The sequence below is a fragment of the Amphiura filiformis genome, chromosome 12 (genome assembly GCF_039555335.1).
Source record: "Amphiura filiformis chromosome 12, Afil_fr2py, whole genome shotgun sequence".
NCBI lineage: Eukaryota > Metazoa > Echinodermata > Ophiuroidea > Amphilepidida > Amphiuridae > Amphiura > Amphiura filiformis.
Window position 1 is genome coordinate 28,821,971 of NC_092639.1, and position 17,353 is coordinate 28,839,323.

Consider the following 17,353-nt stretch of genomic DNA (forward strand, 5'->3'; position numbering starts at 1 on the left):
GTAATATCTTCACTTTAATTACTAATCAGAATGGAGCTTTGCAAATAATTCACCCAATTTTTTTGTGTGGTGAAATTATTCTAACAATGTTGCTGATTGGTCCAATTCATAATGAAAATTTCTTTTTGACCAATAGGCAGCTGTAGTTCTCATGGGGTTGATATGCATCAATGTTTACTTCCGTGGCCTGCATGATGTGTGCTGCATGGTGATGCATATGAAAACAGCTACGATCTCCCAGTACTTTTTTGTGCATTTTTTAATACAATGCCATTTTTTTACAAATTGCATAACGTGCATAAATTTACACACTAGGCCTACAGCTTTTTTCATTATGTTGAAACTCTCACATTGATCCTGCGTCTACACTGTATAGATAGTCCCATATCCTACTATAATCTGTCGCGTCTCAAGTTTAGAGGTTTAGATTTGAATCGCACATGCTAACCTAATCCCGCAGGGCATATTATGTAGAAAGGTGATTTATCTGTATGCTGGCGATGCAAAAGTGTAAATGCACAGATTTGAAACTGCCACTGTGAAATCCATCATGGTGCACTGTTCTCTATAATTTGGTTCACCTCAAGTTTGGTAGTGACGTCAATGCTTCTTCGCGGTTGCGCTGCAAGCGTGCCAACAAAATGCTCATGTACGCGTGCATGCACACTTAGGGCGTTTAACTTTACGAGCACGATTTGATACTGCGGCACAGAAAATATGCACATACGTCACTACCAAACTTGAGATGAAACAAATTATAAACTAGACATTAAGACACACTATTTACAGGACAACATTAGTCTGGGTTTCAGATGTTCCATATTGATATGTGGATTCAATTATTCCATGTAGATTGCCCATTAACTGAAACAAAAAATCCAAAACTACAAATAACCGGGATCTCGACACAAAGCATCACCCACAATGCCTCACCTTGACATGCATTATGGTAAAAAAAAACAGTTGAAAGAAAAAATAAATGAACAAATATATTTGAATTTTTTTAATTTTGTTAAAAAAATAAAAAACAAATTGGAACACCCAAACAGTCTCTAACAGTGGCATATCTATCCTAGAATATCTGAAGTTAACGAGTCTATCCATTCAAGAGATAAAGTATCCCTGGGAGAAGGGTACTCCCATACAAACGGTTTATATCTGTGGTTCAATGCATAGGTACTGTGTGAACATTGTAGTGCGGAGTATTCATCCATAATTGCTATGGTAGTTAATCTGATTATTACGTTGAATTTCAGCACATAATATGCAAATTAAGTCATTATCATAATAACAAAGGGAGAGAGATAGAAAGAAGGACAAGGATTATCAAATCAGGATGTAAAGCAGTATACAGACTTTTTATTGTACGTACAATATTGTATGTACAATATGTACGTTATTTAATCTATTGCCATTCTATTTCCAGTACTGTTTAAGTTCTAACGAATGTTTGATGACGTAAAATCGATAATATATTTCTCCTAGATATTGTATGTAACATATTACCGATTTTTCGTCATCAAACATTCGTTAGAACTTAAACATTACTGAAATAGAATGGCAATAGATTAAATAACGTATACAATATTGTAATACATATACTTTCGGAGTCTGAAGCGCTTTGACACTTCGTAATTTGCATGTGTCCAATTCATATGTTAATAGCATATTGTTATTAAAATGATGGTCTGACCTGGCCAGAGGGCGTTAATATAATAGACGTTTGATCAAGGGACAGAGTAGTTTCCGATTGTATCGGCTACGAATCGAAACATAATTATTATGCACATTCCGACCAGACTAGCTTTGCCAGGCAGAGTAGGCCATGACGCGTAGGCCTATGTGCCAAACGTACATTTTAAAGTATTTGCATAACTCTTTTGCATGAAACTGTAATTGTCATCTAAAACAAACAAAAACAATATTATTTGAAGTTTTAATTTAAAAAAATTACCCTATTTTACTAAATTACTCACAACACTGACATGAATACAAGTTTTAGTATTATTTAATAATATTATTTCCTCTATCGTTTGATGTACAATGGTCAGGAGGGGGGGGGGCAAAATAGTTTTGTACTTTTAAATATTAAAATATGAGGGTGGGGGTCATAACAGTTTTAGGTCCATTAACTTGTGAGACCGGGGGTCAACAAAGTTTTGGGTTCACGAAGAGGAGGTGGGGGTTAACAAATTTGTAACATGAAAAAATATATTGTCCCCCACCAAAGTATTTCTGAACACTCCCTAAACTTAGTTGATTTTTCAGCAAATGTTATTTTCAGTGAGTTTTGCTTTTATTCTGTGTTAAATTATGGCAAACGGAAACAATCAAAATATGATGTAGCTAGGAAATAAATACTAGAATCGCTCCTGGGTGTCACCCATGCATACGTTTTAATGTAGGCCTACCGGTAGGGGCCTATTGCCAATCACAAAGTTTGAAATTGTAATTGTTTAATGTAGGCTACTCCCTAACAGAATATGTTTATAGGCACGCTGACGAAGTGACGTACTCAAATCGGATTAAGTACCGTATAACAATAGATGAATACAATTTTGACTATATCGCCCGCACTCACGTTCATGCAGTAGGACCTACCGATGCATCGAACCATAGATGTCAAAGAAATGCTAATCACTTGCACCTGTAAGATTAGTCTCTTTGAAAAAGAACGGTATTGTATTCAATCTATTATATTGAAGACAGGTGTACAGATGGCTTGGCGTGAGCCTATGATTTTTTTTTCTGGGGTCTTGTGGTGTGTCGCTGGTTATCATCGATGTTGAAGTGCCTATAATAGTTCAATGGAAGAAAATGAGCCAATAGACGTGATGAATAGCTATGAATAAAGATCGGATTTTTGGATTATTAGTGGCGGTATACAATTAAATGTCAAAATTACTGTGCTATTCTACTTTTCAACAATAATTCATACTGGCAGGCTACACCAATAAGTGTATTAGTGCAGATTGATATTTTTCGGGATACTTTTCCACAGGGAGGAAGCACATGGCAAAAACTCTTGCCGCGGGTGCCATTTTGGAAGGTCACATGAAGTGTCAAATGATTTTTTGACTTCAAATACTCACTGTATTTCATATCTTATGCTTGTCGTATATTTCCTTTGTATTATCAATAGTTAGTCTCAATTTCGACACTACTATATCAACAAGACATTCCCTTATCAAATTAAAAGACTTTCTTGCAGAAACAAATCACTGTGGCCTGATGGGATCATAGTAGTTGACCCACTTCCGCCCGGTCTAACCTTACTTGGGGGTGCTTTTTACTATCTTCAACAGGTTCGATTCGCTAAACTTACGACACCTTTATGTGGTGACCTTAATCACATGGGCTGAGTAAGAGTTGATGTGAATTATTCATAACCGATCGATACCTTGCCTCACTTTGTTGAGAGCAAGCCAACAAAATTTGCCATAGGTTTGCGTGGCTAAACAAAAGCCGTGAATTTAGTGTCACCCCCCCTGAGAAGGAGTAGGCAGACTTACGATCATTGTTGACAAGATCCTCAGGCTCCATACACACATATTGTACTGCATTATCTATATGGTATTGATAGCGTTCAGGTAATGATGGCCTTCTTGAAAGTACCCATATTTCCTCTGCTTTGAGGTCACAGGTGTTGAATTCTCCAATCTCATGACATGCATATGCAACAGCATAATTAGCATAATCTGTGGCTACAATCCAGAAGTTCCAACCTGCAAATAATAAGGGACAATATATGAAGAGCTTATTTCCAAACCGTGTTAAGTCCACAAGGTTCACTTTGAAGAAAAACAGGAATTTTCTTTATGGCTGTGAAAAAAAGTTTGATTTCTATAAAATTACATTGAAGTGAAGGTGATTTATATAGGACCATAAAAATATGTAAAGTTAAAATCTAGAGACTTTTTATTTTTTTTAATGAATTAACTTGTTTTAAAAATAGCATGGACTTAACACGTTTTGACACAAAACACCATTTCTGGCATGGACTTAACACATTTTGACACAAAACATAGTATCTGTAACACAGAACTAACCATATTTTTCTCAAACTAGTCTTAAAAGATAACAAATTTATTAAAAACATACAAAATGTTATTCTCCCTACTATAAAACACAATTTTGCCACAAAAACACTGTGCATCTCGAACCCCCTCCTCCCGCCCGTTTTTACAAAAATTTGACATTTAAAATAGTTCAAAATTCAAAACTTAGTTGTATTGCATTTCTCAGAATTGAATAAATGTCATTTTCACTGACAATAAGTGATGATCTGAAATATCCACTTGTTTTACCACATCGAAATTTCCCCCTCCCCCATGCTGCCACCTAATCTCATATTGACAGTCGTAAGTTTTTAAGTCTTTAAGCCTAAGTTTTTTTATACTTTTAACTTTTAAATAATACCTTGAATTTTGATAATCATACAAAGTTATAATATCAAAACTAACTCTACCACCATCCTCTAACATTAATTCTACCATCACAACCTCTCCATCTCCCCATTCCCACCCTGTTCATGTTCTTCTGGAGGTATCTATCAAATATTTAAAAAATCCCATACAAACTAGGCCTACTAATAAAAAATAAACAACAACAACAACAACAACAACAACAACAACAACAACAACAACAACAACAACAACAACAACAACAACAACAACAACAACAACAACAACAACAACAACAACAACAACAACAACAACAACAACAACAACAACAACAACAACTTTTTATGCAGACCAAATTCAGGTATACTAGTCTCAGGACCAAACAAGAATGAAGAGGCAAAGCAAGGCAGTGTTATCAATCATGCAGAACTTGGGCGATTAACTATTGGAAGCCCTATGCCATGCTACCTGCCTACAAGCTGCCCACAAGGGCAGTGTTCGTGGACTTAACACAGTTTGCTAACAAACTGGATTGGACTTAACACGTTTTGGAAAAAAATCGATACTTTGTGTGTCAATATTTCAGAACTTGACTAATTTTGTAAAAAAACACAAACATTGCTGGATAGCCCTAGTTACTCACTACCCATTTTCATCAAAATCTCAATTTTGAAGGTGGGTGGACTTAACACGGTTTGGAAATAAGCTTTTCATATAATGAAAGACAGAGATAAAAAGACTAAATCGCATCTGACATCATCTGTCAATCAAACTCAAGCACGGTTTGTTTACAAGTGTCGTGATGATGACTTGCTGAACAAGTTTCGTGATATGGCAATCAAGCTTTTGCATTGTTTCATTCTCTCAACAGAGGGCGCTTTTTGATTTTTTATGATTGAAAAGTTATTCATGGGGATTCTATTCAGCCATACAGTGTGCTGTGATCACAACGATACCGTAAAAATTGATAATAAGCATATATGTGCCTATTAACGAGTTGCTCGGACAACAAGGAATGTTTGAGGTAGTTTGCTTAACTTTTTCTTTCTTTTCATTTACAAATAAATTAAAAGAAAAAAATGAAAAAGTTTAACAAACTACCATAACAATTTGTTCTTGTCAGAGCAACTTGTTAATAGGCGCATATGCTTATAATTGAATTTTACGGTATAATGGCCCTTGCTCACCTCCTACATCTGAAGGCTGTTGTCCATTAACTTGGAATGAAATAGTCAACTTAGCAGGAGTAGTGTCAGACACCCAGACACGTCCAGCCTGGTTTTTAGCTATTCCGCACATATCACCACTAAAATAAATAACAAATCAAAAGAAAATATATTAAAGCCATATTGTAACATTTGCTGAGGAGGATGCCCTCAATATTTTTCAAAATTCTGTTTTTTTGCACAATTATAATGTACTTTATTAAACTAACATACCCAACAAAGACTGTAGGTGATGTAGTTGAGACACAATCCGAGATTTTGAAAAAAAACACCGCAGGATCGCGCCGTAGCACAACCGACAGAGTAACACGCATTGGCACTGGTAGTAAATTCCAATTTTCTTTGCTTTCCCGTTGTTGTTCAGCTCAAAATTAAAAGTGGACACATCTGACAATAAAAGCTGACATTTTATGGAAAAGAAATGCTAATTTATTCTTTATGGAAATGTTAAAATAAAGCTTTGATATACATCACTGAGCACTACAAGATGGTCACTCAGCAGATGTAGTGTCAAACACCCAGACACGGCCAGCCTTATTTCTCAACTCAAGAACCTAGAGCAAAATTGTTGGGTGTGGCCTTTCTTTTACTTGCTCTTTTTCTTTGATTCTATTTCTTTCTTTTTATTCTATACAGACCAGCACTCTTAGGCCTTGAAAGTATTCAAACAAAGTATCTGAGATTGTAGGCCTATTTGTCACAACAACTTACATTTTCATATCTTTAATGGTGACGTCCATGTGAGCTGCCGACTTGTCTTTGCTTGCACTGAATTCAATGGTCCTGAAGCTGGTTTGATGTTCATATATGGCTGGGTTCTTAAACTTAATATTGTACCACTCACCAACAAACTATAGGAAGTATGGCATATAACAAACAAAGAATCATTTATTTTAAGCATTAAATCTTTTCAGGTACGTATAGCAAAAAGTTGAGGGTATTAAATAAAATGCACATAGACCCTATCGAATACTACGTCACTTGTCCTCATTTAAATAAAATTCTGTCCACCAAATGGTACCACAGGGCAATTCGCACGATAAGACAATAAAACATGTGATAGGTATGAATGGTTTTGGAATCGAACTAGACACCTGTCCCTCTGTCACTTAAAACTTAGAACCAACAACTTACATGGCTGCCATTTCAATTGTTATACCGTTCCGCTTGAGTTTATTCGATACGGTCTATTTAATGCCCATGTGACCCATGGGCGCCGCCACATCAAGACCACCAAGTGATCAGTAGACTGCTAAGAGATAGGAATTTTTCAGACAAATATCTTCAAAATTTAAAAGGCAACTTAATTATACATTGGGGGATTCTGTTTTTTTAGTATGTTTTTAAGAACTAAATTTTGAAAGTTTTGGGCGACGGAAAAAAATGACAAATTTGCAGAAAATTTGGACATCCATCAAGCGTTTCCAATTGAAATACACAGGAAGACCACCCGCTGTGCCAAAGGTCACTTTTCCAGACATTCTGTCCAGACGCTGTAAGGGACGCACCATTAGATTCTCAGGGTGGGGGTAGGAAGTTTTCAAAAAAAAAACTTCACCCACTACATGAGCAAAAAAAAACACTTTCCCCACCAACACTAAAAAAAAAAAAAAAAAAATACTTTCCCCACCTAACTGTGTATAATGCATGAAATTAAAAAAAAAACTTGCAGCCTTTGGCGTGAAAAAAAAAACTCCGCCGCCTTGGCGCAAAAAATTCTTCCCCGACCCTAACTTCCTACCCCCCCTGAGTATCAAATGGTGCGTCCCTAATGTCAGCACCCATCTGGTCACATGGGCATTAAATTAAGTGCCTTTATTTAAACGCCCTAAGACAACTGCTGAGGGTTCAGTCACCTGAGCAAAAGAGAAAATTCAATTATAAGGGGATAAAGAGATGCACTGCTCCGGCTCCCAGCACTCACCTGTTCTACCACAAAGTTATCTTGTACCTGGAAATCATCCACTGCACACGAGATTTCTATTTCTTCAGCTGTGATAAAATGATAAAAAAAATATAGCATAAGGCCAAAACAAAAAAATAGGTTTGTCTCAATGCCCCCTGCATGCATTGGATTTCTGATGGTGAAAACGTTCAAAAATAAAATTTTATTTCACAATTTTTATTTTATTTTCAAGGAGACAAATTGCCTTTGGCAAAACATAATGGGCCAAAACCGGTGAGTTTTCAAGGATGTAATCCCCTGAATACCCGATTTACTGATAAAATAATCAATTAAAAAATGTATCTCGCATTAGATTTCAAACTCCCATGGGACATGAGACAAATCTATTTTTTTGGCCTAAACAGAAGTATTGAAGGTTTTACAAAATATTAACAAAATTACCAAAATTAGGTGGAAGATGTGCATCAGGAATAGTTCATGATGTGCATAAGGCCTAAAAATTGTTTTGATTGGCGTAACATAAAAAAAGCGAAGGTTGGTCAGCCATTAAAAAAAAAATTTACACACATTTTAAGCGGTAAATTGTGTATGATAATGGCCTCTGAACTTTTTTGTTTCTTTTTTTTTTTAATTTTATTAATTTTATTTTTTTATTTTTTTGGCAAAAAACTAAGGCCTATTTTTAGGGTCAGTCGGGTTACACCAATCAAACATTTTTTTAGGCCTAATATCAAACCTTGTAAGAAAACCAACCTTTGTACTAAAAATAAATTTCAAAGTGTTTAAATATTATTTTTGCTCTCAAACACTGTGCCTATTAAAACACTGCTCTGAGAAAGATAACAAACCTTTGTTTGAACTAAAAATAACTTTCTAAGAGCTTCAACTATTATTATTTTTTTATTAATTTCTGACTTACTTTCAATGATTTCCTCAACTTCTTCCTCTTTACCATGACCGTATCCTGTAATCAGATCCAACACACTGTCACAACCTGTATAAACAAAACAATGTAGGTCCACTTGTGTGGGAAGCATACAGGGGAAAGAAGAACCATGCATCGCACACTAGCACAATTACACATGAGATTACAATGGAAACATAACATGCATAGGCTGATAAACCAGAGAAAAAACTCCAGACATACCTGCCTGGAGCTGTGCGGGGATTTGAACTGCCGGCTTGTCGGGCGGAAGACCTGTGCTCCAAAGTCTGTGGTTCAAGTCTCAGCACAGGCTTAACTGCCTATGCATGTTATGTTTCCATTGTAATTTCATGTTAAATTGTGCTACTGTGCGATGTGTGGTTCTTCTTTCCCCAATTGATATATTAAGAATGTTCCAGTGCACGATGTGTGGGCCTCTTCCCTTGTTTGTGGGAGGCAGTTTTAAAATGGAAATATTAAATATTGTGAGTTTACAGCAGTGGGATCACTCAACTGGTAGGGGAACTGAGAACTGATTTTCGAGGAAAATAAGGGCTTCTGAATAGAAATGTCAACATATTTTTAGGTCTTGTGAACTAAAACTGAGACAAATTACAAGCTGTGGAGCTAAGAAATTCCATCTTCTTCCAAATTTGAAATAAAGAGCTACACTCCAGGTGAGGTTAAAGAACTGGAGCCTGATCTCCATATGTGTATCTTCGGAACTGCCGGAGAGCTTGAAAAAGGGACCATTGACTGCATGTGGCACATACCCGTACCACCTTTGCATGTTAGTGCCTCCAGGGTAGCATTCTCTTTTAAGGGTTTGTTTCAATTAATAGATATGAGAATAATGATAGAAGTAGCACCTGTAGCAGTGAGGCATTTTCAAGGCTCACAATTACATCAGGCTGGGCCTGCGTGTTGTGGGTATTGGCGTGACATGAAAAAACCTTGGGTGCCAATTTTGTCGTGCATAAGCGCAAGACAAGAAAGTCAAAGACTTTTTATCAGAACTGTAACTCACCATTAGGAACAACTTCCAATAGCCTTGGTTGCACACAGACATCTTGTAAGACCTTCTCTACATGTACCAACTCTTCATCAGACAGTGGAACCATCACTCTGCTCATAACCCACACATGTTTAGCATTGTCACTGCAGGTACCATCTCTGTTACGTTCGCTACAACTGTACACTATAGCATATGCATCGTAGTCGACATATAGGACCCAATAGTCTTCTGTAATGGACAGTAACATGAGCAAGAAGATTATATAAACATATCACACATAAACAATGGCATGCGCAAAGGGGGGCAGGGGGGCACATCCCCTCCCACTTTTGTTGGTCATTCGGGGGAAATCAGGGGAAATTCAAGGGAAATCAGTCATTCCGCTCGTTTACACTCCTATTCAGACTCCATTCGGGGGAACTGAACAACCTACAACCCCTCCCCACTTTCAATGTGCTGCGCACGCCACTGCACATAAAAGCAAAGCAAAATCAGTTAAGTGTAGACTTTCTTGTTGAATTTAAGGGAAGGTTCCACCGAAAACACTTTTTTCAAATTAAACAAGCTAGACACTTCATAATTTTGATTTTGATTTAAACTTTTGATCCAAACACAACGGTCAACACAGATGAACTTTCATGAACGTAGACACTTCATACTTGGTGTCAAGGACACTTGAGTTGAATAAGAGCAAAAAATACAAAAATCACCGAATTTGCTTTTTTATTGGTGGTCATCTTGGATTTATGGGTGTCAGATTTTTAAAAATGAGTCTAGGTACTCAATGAAACATGCTAGAACCCTAAATCTTTTTAAAATGAAAGATAATAAGCAAACAAATGTTGGGAGTTTTTCACATGCCGCAATGCTGGTGTGATTGTTAGACACGCATGATTGAATGATCGGCCCTCAAGAAAATGTGAGAATTCACAGCATACAAAGCACAGGGACTTTGACCATTAATGGATAGTCTGTAGTTGGGTCTGTAGTAATCTGTGATTCAGGAGGACGTTTAAAAAAACACAGCTCATACGTACGTGACCATCAAAACATATTTAGCCAATTCATTTTTGAAGATTTGAAAATGTATTCGACCACCGCATCAAATAAGAGCATCACGGTATGATTGATATACCACTCCATGCAGTCATAGAACACTCCGTCATGTGCGATTGGTTATAAAAAAATTTGTTTACAGCATGCGACATCTTTTTCAGAAATTTTCCGATCAACTGCTAAAAATGTCCCTGTTGACTCTCTCACGCTTTTGATGAGCTACTGTATCTTGCATCAAATAGGTCAACAGGGAAAACTCATAGTTCACAGTAGCAGTCATGTCACATCAAGTGCTGAAAAGGGCAACATGTGTTGCTGAAACGTACACATGGATTATCTTTGGAACCTCTTGGCTTTTCTTACAGATCCTCCTGATGAATCTTTTCAACCAAATTGCCTACCTGGTGGCATGGCCATGCCTGTTACATTAAGTACAAGTTTAGCAGAGTTTGTTGATCCTCTAGGCCAATATGCAACTGCTTCAAAATGCCTAGTACTACACTCTCCATCTCTGCATGCAATGAAAAGATAAAAAAGTTAATTTTATAATAATAATAATAATAATAATAATACACAGACTTAGAGAGTGCCTTTTAAATGAAGAAACAAAGCGCTATGGAAAGGAACTAGATGGACCGCGGTTCTCGGATGTCGCGGTTTTCGACGCACAGCGTCGACCATGATGCCTCCACCAGAGGGAGCGATGACCCCTGGTGACCCCAAAATCACCTTCCAAAAATCTGGCTCTATATGTTGATTATGCCCAAGTTTCCTGCCCATGTGACTGTTTGTACTAATTTGACCTCAGATGACCCCTGGATGACCTCGGATGACCCCAAAATGACCTTTCAAAAATTTGGCTCTAAATGTTGACTGTACCCCCCAAATTCCATGCCCATATGACAGTTTTTACTAATTTGACCTCAGATGACCCCTGGGTGACCCCAAAATGACCTTCAAAAATTTTGCTCTAAATGTTGACTGAACCCACCAAGTTTCATTCCCATATGACAGTTTTTACTAATTTGACCTCAGATGACCCCTGGGTGACCCCAGATGACCCCAAAATGACCTTCCAAAAATTTGGCTCTAAATGTTGACTGTACATACCAAGTATCATGGCCATACGACAGTTTTTGCTCATTTGACCTCAGATGACCCCTGGATGACCTTGACCCACTAACCAATACAAACTTGTTCTGCCTGGGGTCAAGATGCACCCACCACCAAGTTTGAGGAACGTCGACCCTAGTCTCCGAGAAAAGAGGTAAATAAGGAAAATGGGCCCCCTGACCTCAAATGACCTTTGACCTCAGTATATGACCTTGAACCCCACCCAAAAAAAAGTAGCCAGAGTTTTTGACCATGACCCACCTATCCTGAAAATCTGAAGTCAATCCGCCCATCCATGCCCGAGATATAGCGTCCGGACGGAAGGACGGATGGACGGAAGGACGGACATTGCAAAAACAGTATGCCTCGCGGTGGAGGCATAAAAATGCAAGAGGGAGGAAACATTAGGTGAATAGGTGAGTTTTCAGGTTCTTTTTGAATGTTTGGACATTGGGAGAGTTACGAATGTGGGAAGGCAAGCCATTCCATAAAACAGCGGCAATGATGGAAAATGCTCTGTCACCAGCCAACTTGTGGGATCTCGGAATGGAAAGGCAAGTGGCAGCAGTAGAGCGCAATGAGTACCAGGAGTTAAGAATGACGGGGTGTGAAGAATGGGGACAGGTATTCAGGTGTAGATGAAGCAAGAACATTATAAACATGGACGAGAGTGTGGAACTGGACACATTTAGCAACTGAGAAGTATGAGTATATTTTGGCTCTCTGAAAATGAGTCTTTACTACCCTAAAAACACCCTAAAAGTTTATTTTCTGCACTTTGAGGAAAATAAAGGGTGCCAAATGGGGTAACTCAAGCCTTACAAATTTTTGGCAAATTTCAAAACCATTAAGTGAAGATGTCCTATTTGATGTTCGCTTTGGACATTTGATTATTTATCGTATTTTTCATCCGGAAAAGTTGGGTGAAAATAAACAAAATAATTAAATATCCAAAGCTAACGCTAAATAGTCCGGCATAGCCTGTTTTGGCTAGCTACAGTAACATAACATTGGGCTTTTTTCTGTAATTTAGAATATTTGGTAAAATGATCCATCCTTATCAAACTTGGTTTGCCAAAAAGAAATCATTGCACTAATTACCAAATGGCTAAGTATGCAACTTATGTTTGCGGCACATCCCTGTATGGTCAGTGGCGTAGCCAGTGGGGGGCCAGGGGGGCCGGTGCCCCCCCACTCGTCATGGCCGTCGGTTCATGTAAGGCCGTCGGTAGACGGAAGGCATTGTTGAAAAAAAATTGGGTTAACAATAGACTATTTTTCACCCAGGGTGACAGGAAAAAGGGGAGAATTGTAAAGAAAATGATGAAAAATTACAGTACACATAAAAATTATGCGTTTTTATGTTAGTACCGCCTATTATCCTTTTTTTTTTTCACTTTTTCAAACCATGCAAAAAATTTTTGGGTCAACAAATCACAACTTCCGTCGGTAAAAAATATTTCCGTCGGTACATTTACAAGTTGTGCCCCCTCGGTTTCAAAATCCTGGCTACGCCACTGTGTATGGTCATTTGTACCGAGTAAGTGTCCCCTCCGGGTGAGTGGTCTACAGAATGCTTAATAATTAACTAAACAATTTATAGCCTTACCTGGATATTCTCTGTGTCGCCATTGCAATAGCGCCCTCATCAGTTAGACTATAGACTGACTTACGCTGATAAGGGTATTCCCGTGGTTGGACATGTGCAACAGAATACCATGTACCTAAATACTGAAAAATAAAACACAGCATGAATTAATAGGGAACTAAGGCAAAAACAACAACAAAACACCCAGTTTTGCAGGTTGACGGACCTTTCAAGTAGGGTCGGTAGGTCATTTTTCAAACAACTCTAAAATCCACCAAAATATGTAAATATTTTGTAATTTAAAAAAAAAAAGGAATTCCATGAAATATTAAAAATTATTTTCTGATTCCATCAAAATACAATGCTTTTATTTTTTATTTAAAAAATATTATCATGTTTTGCCAAATGAAACACAGCTCAATCCTAATCTTTTAGTTAGTTTTAACTGGCAATGAAAATCAAATTTTAATATTTTTGCAATTTGGGAAATGGGCCAAAACCATGTTTCCTTACAGTAGTCACAAAATTCTAAGACTTGGCGCAAGACTAAGCATTCCACATCTTAAATATCTTTTTTTTTTAAATATGCCTCAAATTGCACTTATTGATAGTCAAATTAATTACAAAATTGGGTTTATTTAAGTTTGTGCAGCAATGAAGGTTGAATTTGCTTACTTGGTTAATTTTTTTTTTAATGTTTTGGGGTTTTTTTGCATGGAAAACCAATTTTACTGGATTTTTAATAACATAGCCCAAATGCAGTGTAATTGCTACAAAAAGGAAATGTGCATGGCTGACCTACAGAAACTTGTGTCTTTTTTTAGCATAAGAATGGCTTTAAAATTAATATAATTATACAGTACCTTATTAATGTTCAAATTTTCCTGAGCTGTGAATCCATCAACAACACAAGAATGTGTGTTCTCCTTCAGTTTACTGTTGAGACCTGCAATTTAGGGAAAACACAACAATTTTGTTTATATTTATTCCAGCGACAATTTATTAAAATTAATTCTACATCCCTAAAATAGTTTCTCAAGTTTCTGCATTTTGAGGCAAATTTAACCAAAGCTCACATGAACTTACTCAATGAATATGGAGGTGCTCAGTCTAATGCAAGAGGAGAAATTTCCATATGAAATGAAACGATACACATGGCAGGAAAAAGTGGGCAATACAGGAAGCTCATTGCTGGGAAATCTTAAGTTTTTGACCAAAACAATAAAGAAATACATAAGGGAAATATGTCATACTGGAGGGAAATTTGTAGAGTTGGGCGACTAAGTCGCCAATAGTCGTTAGTCGCGACTATTACTGATAGTCGCGACTACGACTATTGAAAACCAAAAGTCGACTAATGCAAGTATATTTTTGTGATAAAAAATTACTTTAAAAGTGCCAGTTATTCGCACCCAAACCAACCAAATACTAACATAATTATAAACTGCGAAAAATGTGAAAAAATGTTAGTCATTGTCTTACCAATAGTAACACTAACCAACAAGTAATCCTAATGTCCATAAATCATCATTAAATTGGTGTTATTGACTTGTTGTCGAACTACTTTCCCACAAGATAAAAGCCGTTAAAAAACTCAAATTACTTAGAACTGTCGAACATCTCATTATGATTATAATTTATGCAGCGATAACAGGTGTAGCAGCGTCATAGCGTGCATGTACAGACCCAGGTTGGGTGTTTGTACCAACTACTGAAGGTATGAGATTATTTCAACTTTGGAAAGAAACAGCGAGAACTTCTGAGAAGTGTTTTCCAAAAGGGAAAATTTAGGAAAATATTATTAGATTAGAAGTACTTTTCACGTAATTTCAAAAAGCTATGCTTATTGTGGTAACAGAATATTTAGAAAGCAACAGGAAAATAAATTAGCTGACAAACAGTCGTAATGTTGCAATGCCACCCCTGTAGCGACAAATGCAGTAGTCTAGATGAGGTCAGGTGACGTAGGTCGGAGGTGAAAGTTAATCGTACATGCACGATGCAACACGTTCATGAGCATAACATGGAAAATATGAACTGCCGTACCGGCATGTTTACATATTTTCATGCACAGCAAAACATGGAAACGAACGAAGATCGCTATTGGAATATTGAAGGTTTGAGAAATTATATGAAGTTTCTTGTGCTGTTGCTGGAAAGTGGCAAGTGAATTTAATTGAACAGAAAAGTTAAGCCTATATTACAGCATTTTACAGTCAAATATTTGCATCGCAAACGTGCGATACAGTGTAGCAATTTGTATCGCAACAGTGCTGGTTTGTGTAGCAAACTGTGATGCGATACCGGCAATCACGGGTCCTGTAATCATGCATTATAAATACTAAATTGCCACCAATCTTTCACCCGATTTTTCAGTCCAATTTTAACCACAGATAGTCGCGACTATAGTCGTAGTCGCGACTATTTGCTGCCGACTAGTCGACTAGGAAAAAAGTGATAGTCGCCCAACTCTAGAAATTTGGTAAAAATGGAGGGAAATTCTGTATTGCTTGCGGGGAAAAACATATTTTCAGCCTCTGACGATACAGTAGTGTAGCAGGAGGGCAGAGTGCCCCCTGACAACAAATTAAAGAGAAAAGTGCCCCACTGACAAAAAATTAAACAGAAAAGAAGGAACACAAAGGAAAAGATATGGGGCATGGAGCCCGTATCCCAACAATATTCACTATGATCATGGGCCAAAATAATGCAAAATACCAAATTTGTGCACGATACCTGCACAAATTGTCTCAATAAAGCCCTTTTTGGAGGCTCAAAGACTTTACACGCACAATTTCTCAAAAAGAAACAGAATACATAATATCCCACTGATAATACCGGGTCAAAATGATGCAACCGGGTAAGTTTTTTCGACTTTACTCCCAAATTTTTTAATTTTACCTCCCCTCAGAACAAGGAAGCTGGCTACGCCCCTGAAATGATACCATCTGCAGCAACAATATTGCTGTCATTTTGTGACAGAACCTTTATGAAACGTATATAAACACAGCCAAAATAAAAAGTCTCCACTAGTTCCATCCCCATTTAATCAGAGTCTGATGAGTTTATGGCAAAATAATTCATATAATAATTTTCTATACACTTTCCTTGAAGGTTGATACCAAATTTGATATCAAAAGTTTAATCATCGTGAGCATAGGAACCGTTGTTTGGAAATTCATGCAATTTTTAAAATGACATAGGGAATTGTATCACGTAGCGGAGCTAGCGTGAGTGCCAAGAATTACGTCGCCTGAATAGGCCGGCAGGTTAAAGGTTTAGTCATGCATGTCAAAATGCAAATCAAATACCCCGCTCTTTCAATTGTGCGCAGGCAAGTGTACAATGATGATTCCTGTACAGGTTGCTTCAGGCCACATAATAAGCTGATACCATGCATCGGCTTTTGCGTGGTCAATTCGTAATTAAAACTGAACAAATTTCTAAGCAATAGCTCCTATGCTCACAATGATTAAACTTTTGATATCAAATTTGGTACCAACCTTCGAAGGAAAGTGTATAGAAAATTATTATATAAATTATTTTGCCATAAACTCATCAGACTCTGATTAAATGGGGATGAAACTAGTGGAGACTTTTGAATTTGGCTGTGTTTAGTAGCTAAAGACAAATCCTTTTACCCCAGGGGGGGGGCACTTCAATTTGAAATGGATATAGGTGTAGGGCTGGCACTTTCGCACTAAGGGGCATTCGGTGAGAGCAAAGTGTAAAAAATATGGGGTCATTGGGTGAGAGCATGATTTTTGGCATTCGGTGAGAGCAAAATAAAAAAAATATGGGGTCATTGGGTGAGAACATGACCTTTTTTTTTTTTGGAATCTTTGGGTGAGAACTGAAACAGCGCCACAGAAACCTCGAAAATCAAAGTTTTAGTTCTAAATGGCTTCAAATTTCTTTGTTTTATCAAAATAAGTAACAAAATCAGTGATGAATGAAAGTTGCTGTTCAAATTGAACTTGTAAGGGTATTTGGGTGACAGATCAAATGGAAAAATAGGGGGTCTTCGGGTGACAGAGCATGTGTTTGTAAAAAAATATGGGGTCTTTGGGTGACAGCGATGCTGAAAATGGGGGTCTTAACAGCCCTACATACGCGTCACC

At 37.3% G+C, this 17,353-nt stretch overlaps 1 protein-coding gene across 1 annotated transcript in view; it reads right to left on the reverse strand.

Annotated features, from left to right (window-relative positions):
- Positions 1-17,353, reverse strand: part of LOC140166017 (uncharacterized) — a 65,498-nt gene that overhangs the window by 34,413 nt on the left and 13,732 nt on the right. Inside the window, exons 6-14 of the mRNA XM_072189385.1 lie at positions 14,096-14,178; positions 13,254-13,375; positions 10,933-11,042; positions 9,488-9,703; positions 8,455-8,529; positions 7,554-7,621; positions 6,341-6,480; positions 5,591-5,709; positions 3,513-3,725 (exon numbers count right to left, since the gene is read on the reverse strand). Of these exons, the coding sequence (XP_072045486.1) occupies positions 3,513-3,725; positions 5,591-5,709; positions 6,341-6,480; positions 7,554-7,621; positions 8,455-8,529; positions 9,488-9,703; positions 10,933-11,042; positions 13,254-13,375; positions 14,096-14,178 (1,146 nt within the window). The remainder of the gene's footprint in view (positions 1-3,512; positions 3,726-5,590; positions 5,710-6,340; positions 6,481-7,553; positions 7,622-8,454; positions 8,530-9,487; positions 9,704-10,932; positions 11,043-13,253; positions 13,376-14,095; positions 14,179-17,353) is intronic.